Source organism: Sorex fumeus, unplaced genomic scaffold (assembly GCF_029834395.1).
Source record: "Sorex fumeus unplaced genomic scaffold, SorFum_2.1 ptg000155l, whole genome shotgun sequence".
Lineage (NCBI taxonomy): Eukaryota > Metazoa > Chordata > Mammalia > Eulipotyphla > Soricidae > Sorex > Sorex fumeus.
The window spans coordinates 1,575,522-1,592,337 of NW_026606212.1; the positions used below are offsets into that span (position 1 = coordinate 1,575,522).

The 16,816-nt window shown below is 48.3% G+C and overlaps 2 protein-coding genes across 2 annotated transcripts in view; both read right to left on the minus strand.

The window, feature by feature from the left end:
* Positions 1–16,816, minus strand: part of LOC130016476 (GPN-loop GTPase 3-like) — an 80,212-nt gene that overhangs the window by 16,781 nt on the left and 46,615 nt on the right. The window lies entirely within an intron of this gene.
* On the minus strand, positions 2,900–16,709 carry LOC130016455 (GPN-loop GTPase 3-like). Its single transcript, XM_056107172.1, has 9 exons — positions 16,634–16,709; positions 15,452–15,459; positions 11,937–12,045; positions 11,302–11,469; positions 8,646–8,770; positions 7,146–7,261; positions 6,929–7,024; positions 5,109–5,238; positions 2,900–2,962 (listed from the first exon to the last, which is right to left on the minus strand). Exons 1-9 carry the CDS (start codon positions 16,707–16,709, stop codon positions 2,900–2,902), a joined length of 891 nt encoding a protein of 296 aa, XP_055963147.1.

Consider the following 16,816-nt stretch of genomic DNA (forward strand, 5'->3'; position numbering starts at 1 on the left):
AAACGGCCAAAAGTTAGATATGTGGGAAACACACCGACAGAACAACTCCGGCTCAGCTATATAATTGGAGGCCTGGCCTCTCTGGATCCTGATTGAACTGCTTAATGGCCATGATCCCAGAGACTCAGAAACAAATCTTGAAACCCAGGGGCTTTTGCCAGAAATGCGTCTGGTCCCTGCAGTAGGTTACCAGTGCTGGGCCAATCCAGGTGGGAATAGATTTCGTGCCTTGGCCTGTTTCCCCCAGCGGCCCTGTGGCCGCCACGCTTCAGAGGCCACTGGACAGTCAGGTCTGGGCTCGCAGTGACGAGACGCGCGGGGTCTCACAGGATGGTGGTGGAGCCGCCCTTTTCCTCCCTGTCCCAACAAGACCCTGAGTCGCTGCCCACAAATGGCCTCTTTGGCTCCTGATCAAGCTGCTTACTGGCCATGATCCCAGAGACTCAGGTGCCAATCTCAAAACCCAGTGGCCTTTGGCAGAAATCCCTCCAGATTTGTGTTAAAATTTCAGGATTTCGAAATCACATGGCCCTACTGCAGCCGCGCGACATCATGTTATCCATAACCAGCAATAGATCACAAATTGTCTACTGTTGCCTTTTCAGCAAATCTGAGTATTGGGGTAAAATCTCAAATAATAATGGTGGGTCTGGTGTCGAAATATTGAATGTGATCAAAGTAGAGAGAGAGTAATGTGGAAATCATCTGCCCCACTGGTAGGGAGAGGGTGTGTGATGGGGGTATATTGGGGAATTTGGTAGTGGAGAATGGGCACTAGTGAAGGTATGTGTGTTTCATTGCTTGACTGAGACATAGACCGGAAAGCTTTGTAACTGCTCTCACGGTGATTCAATAAAGACAATGATAAAAAATGAAAAAGAGAGTAAGGTGGAGTTCATACCCAATTCAATCAGCTAATCAGTGGCCCAATATATAGCAGTACACCTATTTTTTTTAAAAAAGGAAAATCATTTTTTAGCAGCACATTCTTCAAGTGGCTGCTCCCTGCTCTCCCCAGGGCCTTGAGTTCACCACATGGACAGGACTTGTGGGAAGAGGGAGAGCAGCAGCAGCCCAGAGGGGGCTGCGCAGAGCGCAAGCCCTGCTGCAGGGCCACAGCTGACCTGTCCTCGCTGTGATGCGCTCGATGACATCACCGACCTCTCTTTGTGATGCAACCAGACATTCTGCAGCCTCCCCAACTGCCCCCATACTCATTACTTGGTTCACTGCGGAAACGCATAGACAGCAAACATGTTTTGCTGCTTACCAAGAAATCGTGGTTGTAAAACCCTCAAGTGTAGGACACTGAAAAGATTCAGAAACTGGGTGAGGACTAACTGGAGAACCCCCCGGAATTCTTCACGAAGACAGCCGCTAGTTCAGGTCAGCAGGAACTGGCCCGGGCAGCCCAGCACTGATGCCCGAGATCAGTCTTCATCACTCCCTGAGTGTGATGGCGCAGAAGCTGTGTGTGTGGAAGAGTGTGCACACCCAGGTGTGAACGTGTTTATCGGAGAGAGTAAATTTGAGTGTGTACTGGAGATGGTGTGTGTGTGTGAGTATGTGTATTTGTGTATGTACATGTGTCTGTGTGTGTGTTGTGAGATCATCTTGAGGGCAGCCTCTCCTACCAGGTGAGTCATCAAATCTAGCCCCCAACGCCTGGTCACTGCTCACTGAGTTGGCACTAGGAGGTGCTCTTTCGCCAAGACTTTTATAAACTTGATTGTTTCAGTCTCATTCCTATGGGAGGTCTGTGTAGATGCAGGTCCACCAGCAGGGAGGAACTCAGAAGGGAGGGGGAAGCAGCGCTTCTGGAGCTGAGCCTTTGTGGTTCTCCCTCCGCAGAGCAGCCCACAGGAGAGAGAGACGCTCCCACAGCAGAGCAGCCCACAGGAGAGAGAGACGCTCCCTCCGCAGAGCAGCCCACAGGAGAGAAAGAAGATCTTCTACATATCCTCTGGGTCCAGTTCCTCTGAAGAAAGTCTGGAATCAGCCAGCAACAAGCAGAGCCAGACACCATCTAAGCAGAAAGTTGAGATTGGCCAAGGAGTGTCAACTCCCCAAAGGGCACCGCCTTCAATGCCATGGCCTTACACATATGGCAGAGAACGAGACACAGAGCACCAGAAGAAAACGGGTAAGAACCAAGGGGTGTGTGTATATGCACAAGAAAAATGGGAATGCGAAAAGGCCCACCTAGAGGTGTCCTGGGCGCTGGTGTGGGAAAGGAGAGTCACAGGCCAGAGAGCCCATTCCGGGGAGGCCTCCACAGGAAACCCCCGTGAGGTGGGCCCATGGTCTCCCCTTCCTGCTGGGCTCCCTGTTGGGGTCAGCTTTGGAGAATCCATGGAAGGAGCCATCTGGGTGACCTTTTCTCTTATTGATTCTTTAGCTCTTGCTCTGAAAGCATACTTGGCTCCGTGTCGAAGGACAGCACCGTCAATGATCTCTCTAGTACCAGCTGCACGGCCACCCTCTGTGGCAACATTGGACAAGTTCCCAGAGGACCTAGCATGTTTACAACTGAAAGAAGCCCAGGGTCTCACATCAGTGTCTCTCTCCGGATACCCTCCCACCAATGAGTATCTTGCCTCGGTATATTTTCTGATATTTATTCTTTGTTTTTACTTTATCTGTTATATTTTCATTTAAATAAATTGTGATTGCTACTCTTCACAAGCATCCAGTTGCATTTTTTTTTTCGGTTTTTGGGTCACACCCGGAGAGCACAGGTGTTACTCCTGGCTCTTCACTCAGGAATTACTCCTGGCGGTGCTTGCTGGCCCATATGGGATGTTGGGATTCGAACCCAGCTCTGTCGCGTGCAAGGGAAATGCCCTACCTACTGTGCTATCACTCCAGCTCCGCATCCAGTTGCATCGTAACATACTCTTCATTTGTTCTGGCATTCTTGAAAATATTCATCCAACATAGAAGACAACTCCTCTTCATGTTCCTGATAGAAATAAAACACAAAATAGAAAATACGTTGATTTCTCCGCAGACCCAGTATGTATTGACCTACTGTTCAGGCAATGCTCTATAATACCCAGTAGTAGTGGTAATAGATATTCACTAACAAAACTAGGGCGAACGAGACAGCACAGGGGGTGGGGCACTTGCCTTTTCTGAACCGGGGGCCCAAAGCACCATCAGGTTCTGGAGCACAAAAGCCACGAAATCTGCAACCAGGGTTTTGGTTCACTGTATCACTGTCCTCCCATTGTTCTTCAATTTGCTCGAGCGGGTCCAGTAACGTCTCCATTGCAGACTTTGTTGTTACTGTGTTTGGCATATCAAATACATCATGGGTAGCTTGCCAGGCTCTGCCATGCGTGCGAGATACTCTCGGTAGCTTGCCGGGCTCTCTGAGAGGGGTGGAGGAATCGAACTCGGGTTGGCCATGTTGGCTGTGTGCAAGGCAAACGCCCTACCGCTGTGCTATATATATATAAACACACAAGGCTCAACCTTTTACAACATGTTAGTGATCTCTTACCGAAGGGCTTAACGGCCCCTGGGTAGAATACACACTCTTTCCTCTAAGGATACTTTTTTTATAGGATTTTCAGCGATATTTTTCGGGGGGCCATACCTGTCGATGCACAGGAATTTCTCCTGGCTCTGCACTCAGGAAATATCCCTGGCTAATGGTGCTCAGGGGACCATATGGGATGCTTGAAATCGAACCGAGTTTCGCCGCATGCAAGGCAAACTTCCCACCCACTGTGCTATCACTCCAGCGCCCTGGCAGTTTTTCATATCAAACAATACAAGAAAATAGATTATTTCAGTTTTGCTTTGGGACGGGATTGGGGTTCGGGATAGAGCTACCCGAAATATGGTGGTGAGAAGGTGTAATGGTGTTGGGATTGGAGTCTGAGTATTGAATGTAATCAACTATTGTAAAACACTTTATAAAATAAAAAATTGGGGGAGTTGGAGCGATATGACAGTAGGCAGGGCATTTACCTTGCAAGTGGCCCCCGAGGTTTGATTCCCAGCATCCCCTATGGTCCTCTGAGCACCACTAGGAGGAATTCCTGAGTGCAGAGCCAGGAGGAAACCATGGGCATCACCGGGTGTGACCCAAAGGCAAAATAATAATAATAATAACCGACCCGAGTTCGATTCCTCCGCCCCTCTCGGAGAGCCCGGCAAGCTACCGAGAGTATTTGATATGCCAGACACAGTGACAACAAAGTCTCCAATGGAGACGTTACTGGGCCCGCTCCAGCAAATCGACAGTAATAATAATAATAGTTTTAAAAAATGAGGGTGGTAGGGAATAAGTTATTGCACAATAAACAGTCTCTGCTCTTCCTCCAGAGCCCCAGCCGCACGGCTCCCCACCAAATCCCATTTTTTTTCTTAAATTTAATTTTATTTTTAAAATTTTTAAGTTTTTGAATTTTCCCATTTTTAATTTGTTTCTTTAAATTTTTTACTTTTTAATGAATTACCGATAATCACTTGATTATCACACCAAGCTCCCGGGAGAGAACAACGCGGAGACTCCTACCCCGTGCCTGACTGTCCTCACCAGGGCCAACAGCAGAAGACGTCCGGCACAAGGCCAAAGTCATGCTGAGACCACTCTCCACACGCTTGGATGGGCTTCACGCATAAAGGAACTGGCAGAGGAACCCAGGTGTGGGGGACCCGGGGCTGAGATCTCCAAGCCTACACAGTTTGGGAATGGACCTTCCAGTAGCTAGACAGTTACACCCACCAACTACCGTGTAACCTGAACAACTGCCAGGATACATAGATTATCACACCAAGCTCCCAGGACTTTTTATTTATGTTTATTTATTTATATTTTGGTTACTCTTTTTTTTCTGGTTTTGGTTTTGAGTTCCTGAGCCACACCCAGAGATCAGCCAGAACGGGCCAGGTTCTTGCTGCCCCTGAGACTTTAACTTAAGGAGCTGCTTAGATCAAACAGGAGGGCAGAGGTGTTCAGGGCAATCCTAGCTCTGTGCTCAGGGACCAGACATGAAACAGGGAACTGACCCAGCGTCAGCCTAGGGGAGGCAGAGAATGGTCTTTCCCTCTGCGCCGTTCTCTGGCCCTGGCAAATCTAAATCGTCAGAAATTACCTTGAGTTCTTTGAATTCCAAGTCTTCTCCGTACTGAATGGCAAAGTCAATATGCTGTAATACAATGTTCCTGCTTTCTTCATCTAACTGATCGTAAGGCAAAAGTCGGACCATGCTGTAGTCATCAATGTACAAATTAGAGATTTCAGAAAGGTCATTCAACTGATGCTTGAGTGTGAACATTGGTAGTCTTATTAATACCATCTATGCCTGTGTAGGGAGGAGCAGACAGAACAATAGCATATCAGCATTAATTTTTTTGACCTCTTACCTATTGGAACACTAGTAACATTACAACATTACTTAACTAAAGAATTTTTGGAGTGATAGCACAGCGGTAGGGCATTTGCCTTGCATGCAGCCAACATGGCCGACCTGAGTTCGATTCCTCCGCCCCTCTCGGAGAGCCCGGCAAGCTACCGAGAGTATCTCGCCCTCCCGGCAGAGCCTGGCATGCTCCTGGTGACGTATTCGATATGCCAAACACAGTAACAACAAAGTCTCCAATGGAGACGTTACTGGCCCGCGCCGGGAGGGCCTTCCCTTCCCTTCCCTTCCCTTCCCTTCCCTTCCCTTCCCTTCCCTTCCCTTCCCTTCCCCACCCCTCCCCTCCCCTCCCCTCCCCTCCCTTCCCTTCCCTTCCCTTCCCTTTCCTTTACACCTGGTGATACACAGGGTTTACTCCTGGTTCATATACTCAGGAATAACTCCTGGTGGTACTCAGGGGACCTATGGATGCTAGAAATCAAACCCGGGTCAGACGCGTACAACGCATACGCCCTACCTGCTGTGCCAGCCCCGACCAGAAACAGAGAATTCTTTTAAAGTAATTTATCTGCATTCAACAACCACTGAAAATTTCAAAAGGGTACAGGAAATTCTGATGTGCCAAGTGGCCAGGAAAAAAAGACATTGCAGAATTTCTCTGCTGTGGGACGGGAGAGCTCGTACACTGAGTTGGGCGCTTGCCTTGCACATAGGCAAAGGATGCACCCGGGTTCGATCCCCCGCATCCCGTATGCTCCCTGAGACCACCAGGAATGATTTCTGGAGGCAGAGCCAAGAATAAGCTCTGACCACTGCTCAGTGTGGCCTCCTGCCCTCTCTGCTACAACCAATGACAACTTTTTTCAGAGGTGAGGGGAGGCCACATCCAGACAACGCTGGTGGCGACCATATGGTGCCAGAGATGAACCCTCGGCCCCTTGTGTGCAAAGCCAGTGGTGCTGCCCACTGAGCTCTCTCCCTACTTCTATACTAACTTCGAAGCAGACAGCCGACCGCTCCCAACATGCTGCTCCCCTAAAAAGAAATGTGCTGGTGTGTGCCGTCCATATGGAGGCCACTGCCTGGGGGTGTGTAAGCATGTGACAAGATCATTAAGAAAAATATGCGTCTAGGGAGATGCGGAAGGAGGTGATGAAGAGCTACGACAGGGGTTACAAATGGCCTACACCCCGCACACCTCAGTTTGAACACCCAGCACCACATATGGTCCACCAGGCACAGGGGAGAAACAGCCCCTGAGCACCACCGGGTGTGGCCCCCAAACCTTAAAAACAACCCACAACAACCCCAAACACTTGCGAAACTCATCAGCCCAGGGATTAGCACAGGGTTTGATTCTTGGCTCCATATGGCATCCTGAGCATTGCTGGGTACAGCCAGGAAGCAACCAATAGTGCTGATACGGCCCTCAGGGCCCCAGCACTGACCACTACTAGCCTGGTGGGCCAATAATCAGAGTGACCCCTTGGCCCACCAGCACAGGAGGCCCGCACCCCCAACCACCAAAAATTGTAAAAATACAAAGTCTTACCAGCCCACATATGGCGTTAGTCAATTTATTGAATCTTTTGCTTCTGAAGTTCCTTGTAGAATCATCTAATAAAGAATACATGTCTGGATCTAGAAACCTTTAAACATGAGAGACTCGTGAATGAAAGAATCCGAAACACTAAATTTGTAGACTGACAATCGAAGTGAAACAAAAATGTTTCAGCACTGCAAATGTGACATTAATTATTGTGAACTTACTTCTCAATTTCCTTTTTAGCTCTTTTACTCAGCAGGTCCATTTTTGTCATGATGTTAACTTGCGGGATTTCTAGAGATACCATAGCACTCAAGGCTGCCAAGATGCCAGAAATAAACTGAAAGAGGACGCAGAAAAGGGACGATGAATCAGTTGTCACCAACAGTGTCCACATAAAAGGTTTCTGATCCCCACTGGAACAAAACCCACGTAAATAGGAGAAACGCCAAGATTGCAGCCCAAGCAAGAGTCTAGGCTTTAAGGCACTTGCCTTGCGCCTGGTCAGCCCAGGTTCTAGCCCGGCACTCCACAGGGTTCCCAGAGCACTACCTAAGTGATTCCTCAGCACAGCGCCAGTAGTGAGCCCTGAGCACTGCCAGGCATGGCCGAACAGAAGACTGCTGGGCCAATAGCTGACCTTAGGATTCTAAAGGTGAGATGGGAAGGAGAAACTCGAGCTGTAGTGACCACACTTCTCCACTCAACAATATTTTAAAGTGTTCATGAGGTAGGTGGGGTTCAGTTCAGCACTGAGGAAACATGTAGTGACAGGGATTAAAAGCAGGTGGGCCACATCACGGCGAGCTCCTTAAGCCCTGTACTATTTTTTTTGAGAAGGGAAGGGTGGTAATACCTGGCAATGCACAGGGGTTACTCCTGGCTCTGCACTCAGGAATTACTCCTAGTGGTGCTCAGGGATGCTAGGAATCGAACCCGGATTGGCTGTGTGCAAGGCCCTACCCGCTGTACTATCACTCCAGCCCCCATTTTTAAAATTTACTTATTTATTTATTTTTGGGAAGCACTGTATTATTTCTGACCGTTTAACATTATCTTCTCTCATGCTCCCCCTCCACCTCCCCTGATGGGTGTTTCCTTTTGGGTTTCTGGGTCACAAAATCCCCTGATATAACTAGTGGGTCACTTCGGCTTCTGCACTAAGGAGTTACTCCTGACCAGCTTTGGGAACCATATGGGTGCTGGAGACGGAACCAAACGCCCTCCCTTTCAGTTTTGGGGAGTACCCAGTAGTACTCTGAGCTTTGTGGTCAAGGATCACTCCTGGAGCGGCTAAGGGGGCCCGGTGGCAGTACGACAGGAATGACACCCAGGCGGGCCACATGCAAGGCAAGAGCTCTGCCCACTGTACTATCTCTCCAGCCTCCAGCGTTTTTTTTCTAGTTTTGGAGCCACACACAGTGGTGCTTGGGACTGACTTCTGACACCGCCCTAGGACGACTCCTGAAGGCGACAGCTGAGAGTTGGGGACCACTAGAACTACACTGAACAGTGCACAAGGGGCAAATGTGGCCTCTAACATGCCAGCTCTGTGCTCTGCCACTGGAGCCATCTTCTTAGCATATTAATTTAACAAACATAAGTTCTAAGTCACTCCTGGGTATAGTTCATGAACTGTTAAGAATTATATGACTATGACTAAAGGAATTTGTACTCTGTTTGTGCCGGAGACTGAAAAATCAAGGACAGGTATAGTTTCAAACCTTGAACGATTCCACCATGAATTGAGAATCAACAAGAAACACTCCACAGACTCGGAACACCCACTGTTCCAGCTGCTGAACCAGCTGTTTCATCACGGGCAGGTGTGTGTGCAACTCAATCTGACCTACAAGAACACAAGCTTATTATAAACATGAGATACATTTAACCCTCAATTATGGGGAAAAAAAACTTTTCCTAGAAACTGTTTTAGGGGGCTTGAGAGATCGCATAGAGGGTGGGAACTTGCCTTGCACACATCCAACCTGGGTTCGATCCCATAGGGTCCCTTGAGCATAGCCAGGAGTAATTCCTGAGCACAGGAGCTAGGAGTAACCCCTGAGCATCATCAGATACGGCACCCGCGGTCCCCCCCCCCAATTTTTTTAAAAGGAAGTCAATCCCTACAAGTAATATATCCAATTTTGCTTATTTTAAGCCGCACGTGGGGATGCTTGAGGGTCTCTCTGAAACTTCTGGGAGGACTCGAAGCTACTCAGAGTCCTACATGCAAAGCCTACTACATGCAAGGCCTGCTACATGTAAAGCATGTCCCCAGCACACTATATCTCTAGGCCCTATAGTATATTCAATTTTTGGTTTTTTTTGGGGGGGGTGGGGGGAGGACAACCTGATAGTGCTCAGGGCTTATTCCTGATTCTGTGCTCAGGGATGACTGTTGACAGGCCCCAGTAACCATATAGGGTAGCAGGGATCACCTTAGCTGTGTTCAAGGCAAGTGCCCTACCCACTGTAGTATCTCTCTGGGTCCCCCAATAATTTTTTTTTCATTTTGGGTCACACCTGGCGATGTGCAGGGGTTACTTCTGGCACTGAATTCAGGAATTACTCCTGGCAGTGCTCGGGGGACCATACGGGATGCAGGGGTTCGGGATCAGCCGCATGCAAGGCAAACGCCAAACCCATTGTACTATCACACCAGCTCCCCTTGCCCCCCACGGAATTTTTTAAGCAACTCTGGGTGCACATGTATAAAAGGGGCATACAAAGAAAATATACTGTCATCATCATCATCACTGTTCTCCTGTTCATCGATTTGTTCGAGCAGGCCCAGTAACATCCCCATTGTGACAATTGTTCCTGTATTTGGCATATCGAATATGTCACGAGGAGCTTGCCAGGCTCTGTTGTGCAGGTGATACTCTTCGGTAGCTTGCCGGGCTCTCTAGGAGGGGCAGAGGAATCGAACCCGAGTCGGCCATGTTGGCTGGTTGCACGAAAATTATTAAAAATGAGTTTAAAACGGGCTGGAGTGATAGCTCAGTGGTAGGGCATTTTCCATGCACGCAGCCGGCCCGCCAAACCGGGTTCAACTCCTCTGCCCCTCTCGGAGAGCCCGGCAAGCTACCGAGAAGATCTTGACCACATGGCAAAGCCTGTCAAGCTACCTGTGACGTATTCGATATGACAAACACAGTAACAACAAGTCTCACGATGGAGAAGTTACTGGGCCTGCTCAAGCAAATCAATGAACAGCGGGAGGACAGCCACAGGGATTTCATTTATTTATTTATTTAATATTATTATTATTATTATTATTTTTATTTATTTTTTTTTTTTTGCTTGTTGGGTCACACCCGGAGATGCTCAGGGGTTACTCCTGCATCTGCACTCAGGAACCACTCCTGGCGGTGCTCAGGGGAAAATATTCAATGCCAGGATTCGAACCTGGGTCGGGCACGTGCAAGGCAAACGCCCCACCCGCTGTGCTATCGCATCGCTCCAGCCCCGACAATGACAGATTTTAAAACAATTTTTTATTCTCTTATTTTGAGGGGCAGAGGTTTGGGCCACACCCACTGGTATTCTGGGAGGATTCCTGACTCTGTACTAAAAATAACTCCTGGCAGTGCTTGGGGGATCCTATGTGGTACCTGGGATCCAAACTTGGGTGGCATAAAGTAAGGCAAGGGCTTTAACTGCTGTACTATGGTCCTAAAAAAAAAAAAAACCAAAAAAAAAAAACCTTGGTTTTGGCCCATACCCACTAGTACTCATGGAACCATATATTGTGCCAAGGACTGAACCTGTGTCTGCCGCAGCATCCTACCCATCCTTCTGTCTCTCTAGCTCTAAAGCAAACCTTTCAAGAGCTGCATGACCAGAGCTGCAGTGATAGCACAGCAGGTAGGGCATCTGCCTTGCACGCAGCCGACCCGGGTTCGATTCTGAGCATCCCATATGGTCCCCTGAGCACTTCCAGGAGTGATTCCTGAGTGCAAAGCCAGGAGTAACTCCTGAGCATCGCCAGGTGAGACCCGTAAAGCAAAATAATAATAATAATGATAATAATAATAATAATAATAAAGCTGCATGACCTGGCGCCCAAGAAACAACAGGCTGAGCATATGCTCTGCATGCAGAAAGCCTGGCTCAGTTCCCAGCATGCTTTGGTCCCCCAAGCAGGACTGGGAGCAACCTCCTGATAATGGAGTTAGGAACAGCTCCAGCCCCCAGCACCTCTAGATGTGGCCCCCAAACAGAAGAAAACAAAAAGACATTCCAAGTCCCTCATGGGATGACTGTTCACTGTCCAATAATCTGGGGTAAAAGTAAATGAGATGCTAATTTCACTTTCTCCCACCAAGGACATAACTGCACAACCCAGGGAAGGTGACAGTCTAATTACTGAGCTACCTGGAGAGTCAAAAAGGATGTAGTCATCCTCGACATGGCCAAGGCAGTTCTCCAGCCACTCAAAGTTATTGGCAAAGTTCTCCATGCAAAAAACCAGTCCTCCATTGGGACCGAAGCGCAGGGAGCCTTCCTCCATCACATCATCCACATTGATCAGTTCCCGGATGTCTGCATAGAATAAACAGGAAATAAGTGCCCATTCCAAAATATTTACATTCACTAGTAATTATTACAACTGTGACAGTATCCAAAAAAATTGAACAGGGGCTAGAAAGAAAAAACAAGAAACAAAAACAAAAAGACACCAAACAGGGGCCTGAGGAATAGAACAGCGGGTACTGCCCTTGTCTTGCCTGTGGACAACACAGGTTCAATCCTTGGCACCTTAAATAGTTGCTCAGCCTGACCAGGAGTGATTCCTGAGCACAGGTCCAGAAGTACTGAACATAGCTGAGTGTGGCCCAAACCCCACCCCACCCATCAATAAAAGAAAAAAAAAATAAAACAAATAAATTACAGTAGTCAAGGGATCAGTCTGAACGAAGTTTTCAGCTTCTGTGCCTCCCCAGAAGCAGGGGGCAGCACTCACTCCCTCAGGGCCCCCAAGGAGAGGGAAGGCTGCGCCCGGGACTCACCAGCCATCACATCATAGTTGAAATGCTCCGCCGCGGGATCTAAGTTCACCACCTGGACAGAACGGCCGAGGGCTTCACAGAGCTGGACCATGTTGGCACAGTAGGTGCTCTGTGGACCGGGAGGCAGGAGGGGACAGAGCTTCAGGCAGACCCCACACCACCAGACGAACCCCCACAGCCCTTGGTCAGTGTCTGCTGAGGCCCAAACTAAGCCTTAATCCCCGGGACTGGGCATCAGGGAACACCATGCAGTGCAGATCCAGCCCTACCTTGGCCACACTGACCTCTGTACAGCGGCCTCGTCCCAGCCAGTGTGCTTATCCCTGGGAGATGGTCTCCTCACCGCTATCAGGTGCGCTAAGTATGACTGAAAGGGAAGATTTCTCCCCCGCCCTTGATTTTGGGGCCACAGCCAGCGGTATTTAGAGAGGTCTACATCGTTTGGAGATCAAAGCCAGATTGGGTGTGTGCAAGGCCCTGCATGCTCAACCCTTCTGGATTCAATTTCTCTTTGCAAATGAGAATAGGGTCTGGAGCGTAGCACAGCGGCCAGGGAGTTTGCCTTGCACTCAGCTGACCCGGGTTCGATTCCCAGCATCCCCAGCATGCCATATGGTCCCCAAGCACCGCCAGGAGTGATTCCTTAGTGCAAAGCCAGAAGTATCCCCTGGGTAGTGCCAGGTATGATCCAAAAACAAAGGCTGTGGAACTAAAGGGGCCCTGGTGTGGGGACACGGAGAGTCCAGAGAGCAGGACACTCCCCTCGCACAAGGCTGTCTCTCTTTCAATCCCTGGACCATCCTGGAAGCCTGCCAGGAGTGATCCCTGAGCACAGAGCCAGGAGTCAGCCCTGAGCACCACTGGATGTGATCCCAAAAGCAAAATAATGCGGGAGCTCATACTCCAAAAGTACAGTACCCCGTTTGACAGGATTCAAAGTAGCAGGCAACCAATCTTAGAGGGAAATATATATATATTTTACACACTACCGCTGGAGCGATAGCACAGCGGGTAGGGCGTTCGCCTTAGAAGCGGCCAACATGGCCGACCCGAGTTCGATTCCTCCGCCCCTCTCGGAGAGCCCGGCTAGCTACCGAGAGTATTCGATATGCCAGACACAGTAACAATAAAGTCTCCAATGGAGACGTTACTGGGCCCGCTCGAGCAAATCGACGATCAACGGGAGGGCCTTTACTTTACTTTACTTTACTTACATACACACACACATATATACTTTATATATGTGTATATATATATATATAATGTATATATATATATATATATATATATATAAACACACAAGGTTCAACCTTTTACAACATGTTAGTGATCACTTATAGAAGGGCTCAATGGCCCCTCGGTAGAATACACACTCTTTCCTCTAAGGATACTTTTTTTATAGGATTTTCAGAGATTTTTTGTTTGTTTGTTTGTTTTCGGGTAACACCTGTTGATGCACAGGAATTTCCCCTGGCTCTGCACTCAGGAATTATCCCTGGCTAATGGTGCTCAGGGGACCATATAGGATGCTTGGAATCGAACCCAGTTTCGCCGCATGCAAGGCAAACGTCCTACCCACTGTGCTATCACTTCAGCGCCCTGGCAGTTTTTCATATCAAACAATACAAGGGAATAGATTCTTTGAGTTCTGCTTTGGGACAGGGATTAAGGTTCGGGATGGAACTATCCAAAATATGGTGGTGAGAAGGTGTAATGGTGGTGGGATTGGAGTCTGAATATTGAATGTAATCAAATATTGTAAAAAACTTTATAAAATAAAAAAATTTGGGGGTTGGAGCGATATGACAGCTGGCAGGGCATTTGCCTTGCAAGTGGCCGGCAAGGTTCGATTCACAGCATCCCCAATGGTCCTCTAAACACCTCCAGGAGTAATTCCTGAGTGCAGAGCCAGGAGGAACCCCTGGGCATCACCGGGTGTGACGCCAAAAGCAAAAAGAAATAATAATAATAATACTAATAATTTTAAAAAATGAGGGTGGTAACGAATAAGGTATTGTTCAATAAACACTCTCTGCTCTTCCCCCAGAGCCCTGGCCGCCCAGCCCCCACCAACTCCCATTTTCTTTTTTTTTCTTAAATTTAATTTCATTTTTAAAAAATTTAATTTTTTTAATTTTTCCATTTAAAATTTTTTTTAAATTTTTTACTTTCTTTTTTTTTTATTAGTGAAACACCATGAGGTACAGTTGTAGATTTACAATTTTTTGTGCTTGGGTTTCGATTATACAATGATCAGATACCCATCCCTCCACCAGTGCCCATTTTCCACCACCATGGATAATATCCCCCCCACCCCCATCCCCCCATCCCCCCCTGCCTCTGTGGCAGGGCAATCCCCTGTGTTCTCTCTCTCCTTTTGGGTGTTGTGGTCTGCAAAAGAGGCATTGAGTGGCAAACATGTTCAGTCCATAGTCTACTTTCGACATGCATCTCCCCTCCTGGGAGGATCCTCCAAACACCCTTTATTTGGTGCTGCCTTCTCTATCTGAACTGCCCTTTCCTCTAGAATACCCGGCTGGCCTCTAAGTTATGGAGTAATCCTCCTGGTGCTGATCTCAGCTATTCTTGGGTATTAATCTCATATTTTGTTACTTTATATCCCCCAGATGAATGCAATCTTTCTATGTCTATCCCTCTCTTTCTAACTCATTTCGCTTAGCATGATACTTTCCATATTGTACCACTTGTATGTAAATTTCATGACTTCATCTTTTCTAAGAGCTACATAGTACTCCATTGTGTAGATGTACCAAAGTTTCTTTAACCAGTCATCTGTTCTTGGGCATTCAGGTTTTGGAATTTCTGGCTATTGTAAAGAGTGCTGCAATGAAGAAACAAGTGCAGATGTCACTTCGACTACACATTTTTGCCTCTCTGAGATATATTCCCAGGAGTGGTATTGCTGGGTCAAAGTGATCAAAGTAGAGAGAGAGTAATGTGATCAAAGTAGAGAGAGAGAGTAATGTGTAAATCATCTGCCCCACAGGTATAGGGAGGGTGTGGGAATGGGGTATATTGGAGATTTTGGTAGTGGAGAGTGGGCACTAGTGAAGACACGGGTGTTTCATTGCATGACTGAGACTTAGACCCGAAAGCTTTGTAACTGCTCTCACGGTGATTCAATAAAGACAATGATAAACATTGAAAAAAAGAGAGTAAGGTGGAGTTCATGCCCAATTCAATCAGCTAATCAGTGGCCGAATAAATAGCAGTACACTCACATTTAAAAAAAAAGGAAAATAACTTTTTAGCAGCACATTCTTTCAAGTGGCTACTCCCTGTCTCCCCAGGGCCTTGAGTTCACCACCTGGACAGGACTTGTGGGAAGAGGGAGAGCAGCAGAAGCCCAGAGGGGGGCTGCGCAGAGAGCAAGCCCTGCTGCAGGGCCACAGCTGACCTGTCCTCGCTGTGATGCGCTCGATGATATCACCGACCTCTCTTTGTGATGCAACCAGACATTCTGCAGCCTCCCCACCCGCCCCCATACTCATTACTTGGTTCACTGCGGAAACACATAGACAGCAAACATGTTTTGCTGTTTACCAAGAAATCGTGGTTGTAAAACCCCCAAGTGTAGGACACTGAAAAGATTCAGAAACTGGGTTAGGACTCATTGGAGAACTCCCCGGAATTCTTCACGAAGACAGCCGCTAGTTCAGGTCAGCAGGAACTGGCCCGGACAGCCCAGCACTGATGCCCGTGATCAGTCTCCATCACTACCTGAGTGTGATGGCACAGAAGTTGTGTGTGTGGAAGAGTGTGCACACCCTGGTGTGAACGTGTTTATCGGAGGGCGTAAATTTGAGTGTGTACTAGAGATGGTGTGTGTGTGAGAGTATGTGTATTTGTGTATGTACGTGTGTCTGTGTGTGTGTTGTGAGATCATCTTGAGGGCAGCCTCTCCTACCAGGTGAGTCATCAAATCTAGCCCCCAAGGCCAGGTCACTGCTCACTGAGTTGGCACTAGGAGGTGCTCTTGGGCCAAGACTTTTCTAAACTTGATTGTTTCAATCTCATTCCTATGGGAGGCTTGTGTAGATGCAGGTCCACCAGCAGGGAGGAACTCAGAAGGGAGGGGGAAGCAGGGCTTCTGGAGATGAGCCTTTGTGGTTCTCCCTCAGCAGAGCAGCCCACAGGAGAGAGAGACGCTCCCTCCGCAGAGCAGCCCACAGGAGAGAGAGACGCTCCCTCCGCAGAGCAGCCCACAGGAGAGAAAGAAGATCTTCTACATATCCTCTGGGTCCAGTTCCTCTGAAGAAAGTCTGGAATCAGCCAGCACCAAGCAGAGCCAGACACCATCTAAGCAGAAAGTTGAAATTGGCCAAGGATTTTCAAATCCCCAAAGGGCACCGCCTTCAGTGCCATGGCCTGACACATATGGCAGAGAACGAGACTCAGAGCACCAGAAGATAACGGGTAAGAACCAAGGGGTGTGTGTATATGCACAAGTAAAAGGGGAATGGGAAAAGGCCAACCTAGAGGTGTCCTGGGGGCTGGTCACAGGCCAGAGAGCCCATTCCGGGGAGGACTCCACAGGAAACTCCCATGAGGTGGGCCCATGGTCTCCCCTTCCTGCTGGGCTCCCTGTTGGGGTCAGCTTTGGAGAATCCATGGAAGGAGCCATCTGGGTGACCTTTTCTCTTATTGATTCTTTAGCTCCTGCTCTGAAAGCATACTTGGCTCCGTGTCGACGGACAGCGCCGTCACTGATCTCTCGATTACCAGCTGCAAGGCCATCCGCTGTGGCAACATTGGACCAGTTCCCAGAGGACCTAGCATGTCTACAACTGGAAGAAGGCCAGGGTCTCACATCAGTGTTTCTGTCTGGATACCCTCCCACCAATGAGTATCTTGCTTCA

Coding starts and splice junctions, on each gene's coding strand:
- LOC130016455 (XM_056107172.1), bottom strand. CDS start 16,709: ATGTTGCCACAGCGGATGGCCTTGCAGCTGGTAATCGAGAGATCAGTG. Junction 7,262..8,645: donor TCATGGTGGAATCGTTCAAG/GTTTGAAACTAT, acceptor GTCCTCTTTCAG/TTTATTTCTGGCATCTTGGC. Junction 2,963..5,108: donor TGGAATTCAAAGAACTCAAG/GTAATTTCTGAC, acceptor TATTTCTATCAG/GAACATGAAGAGGAGTTGTC.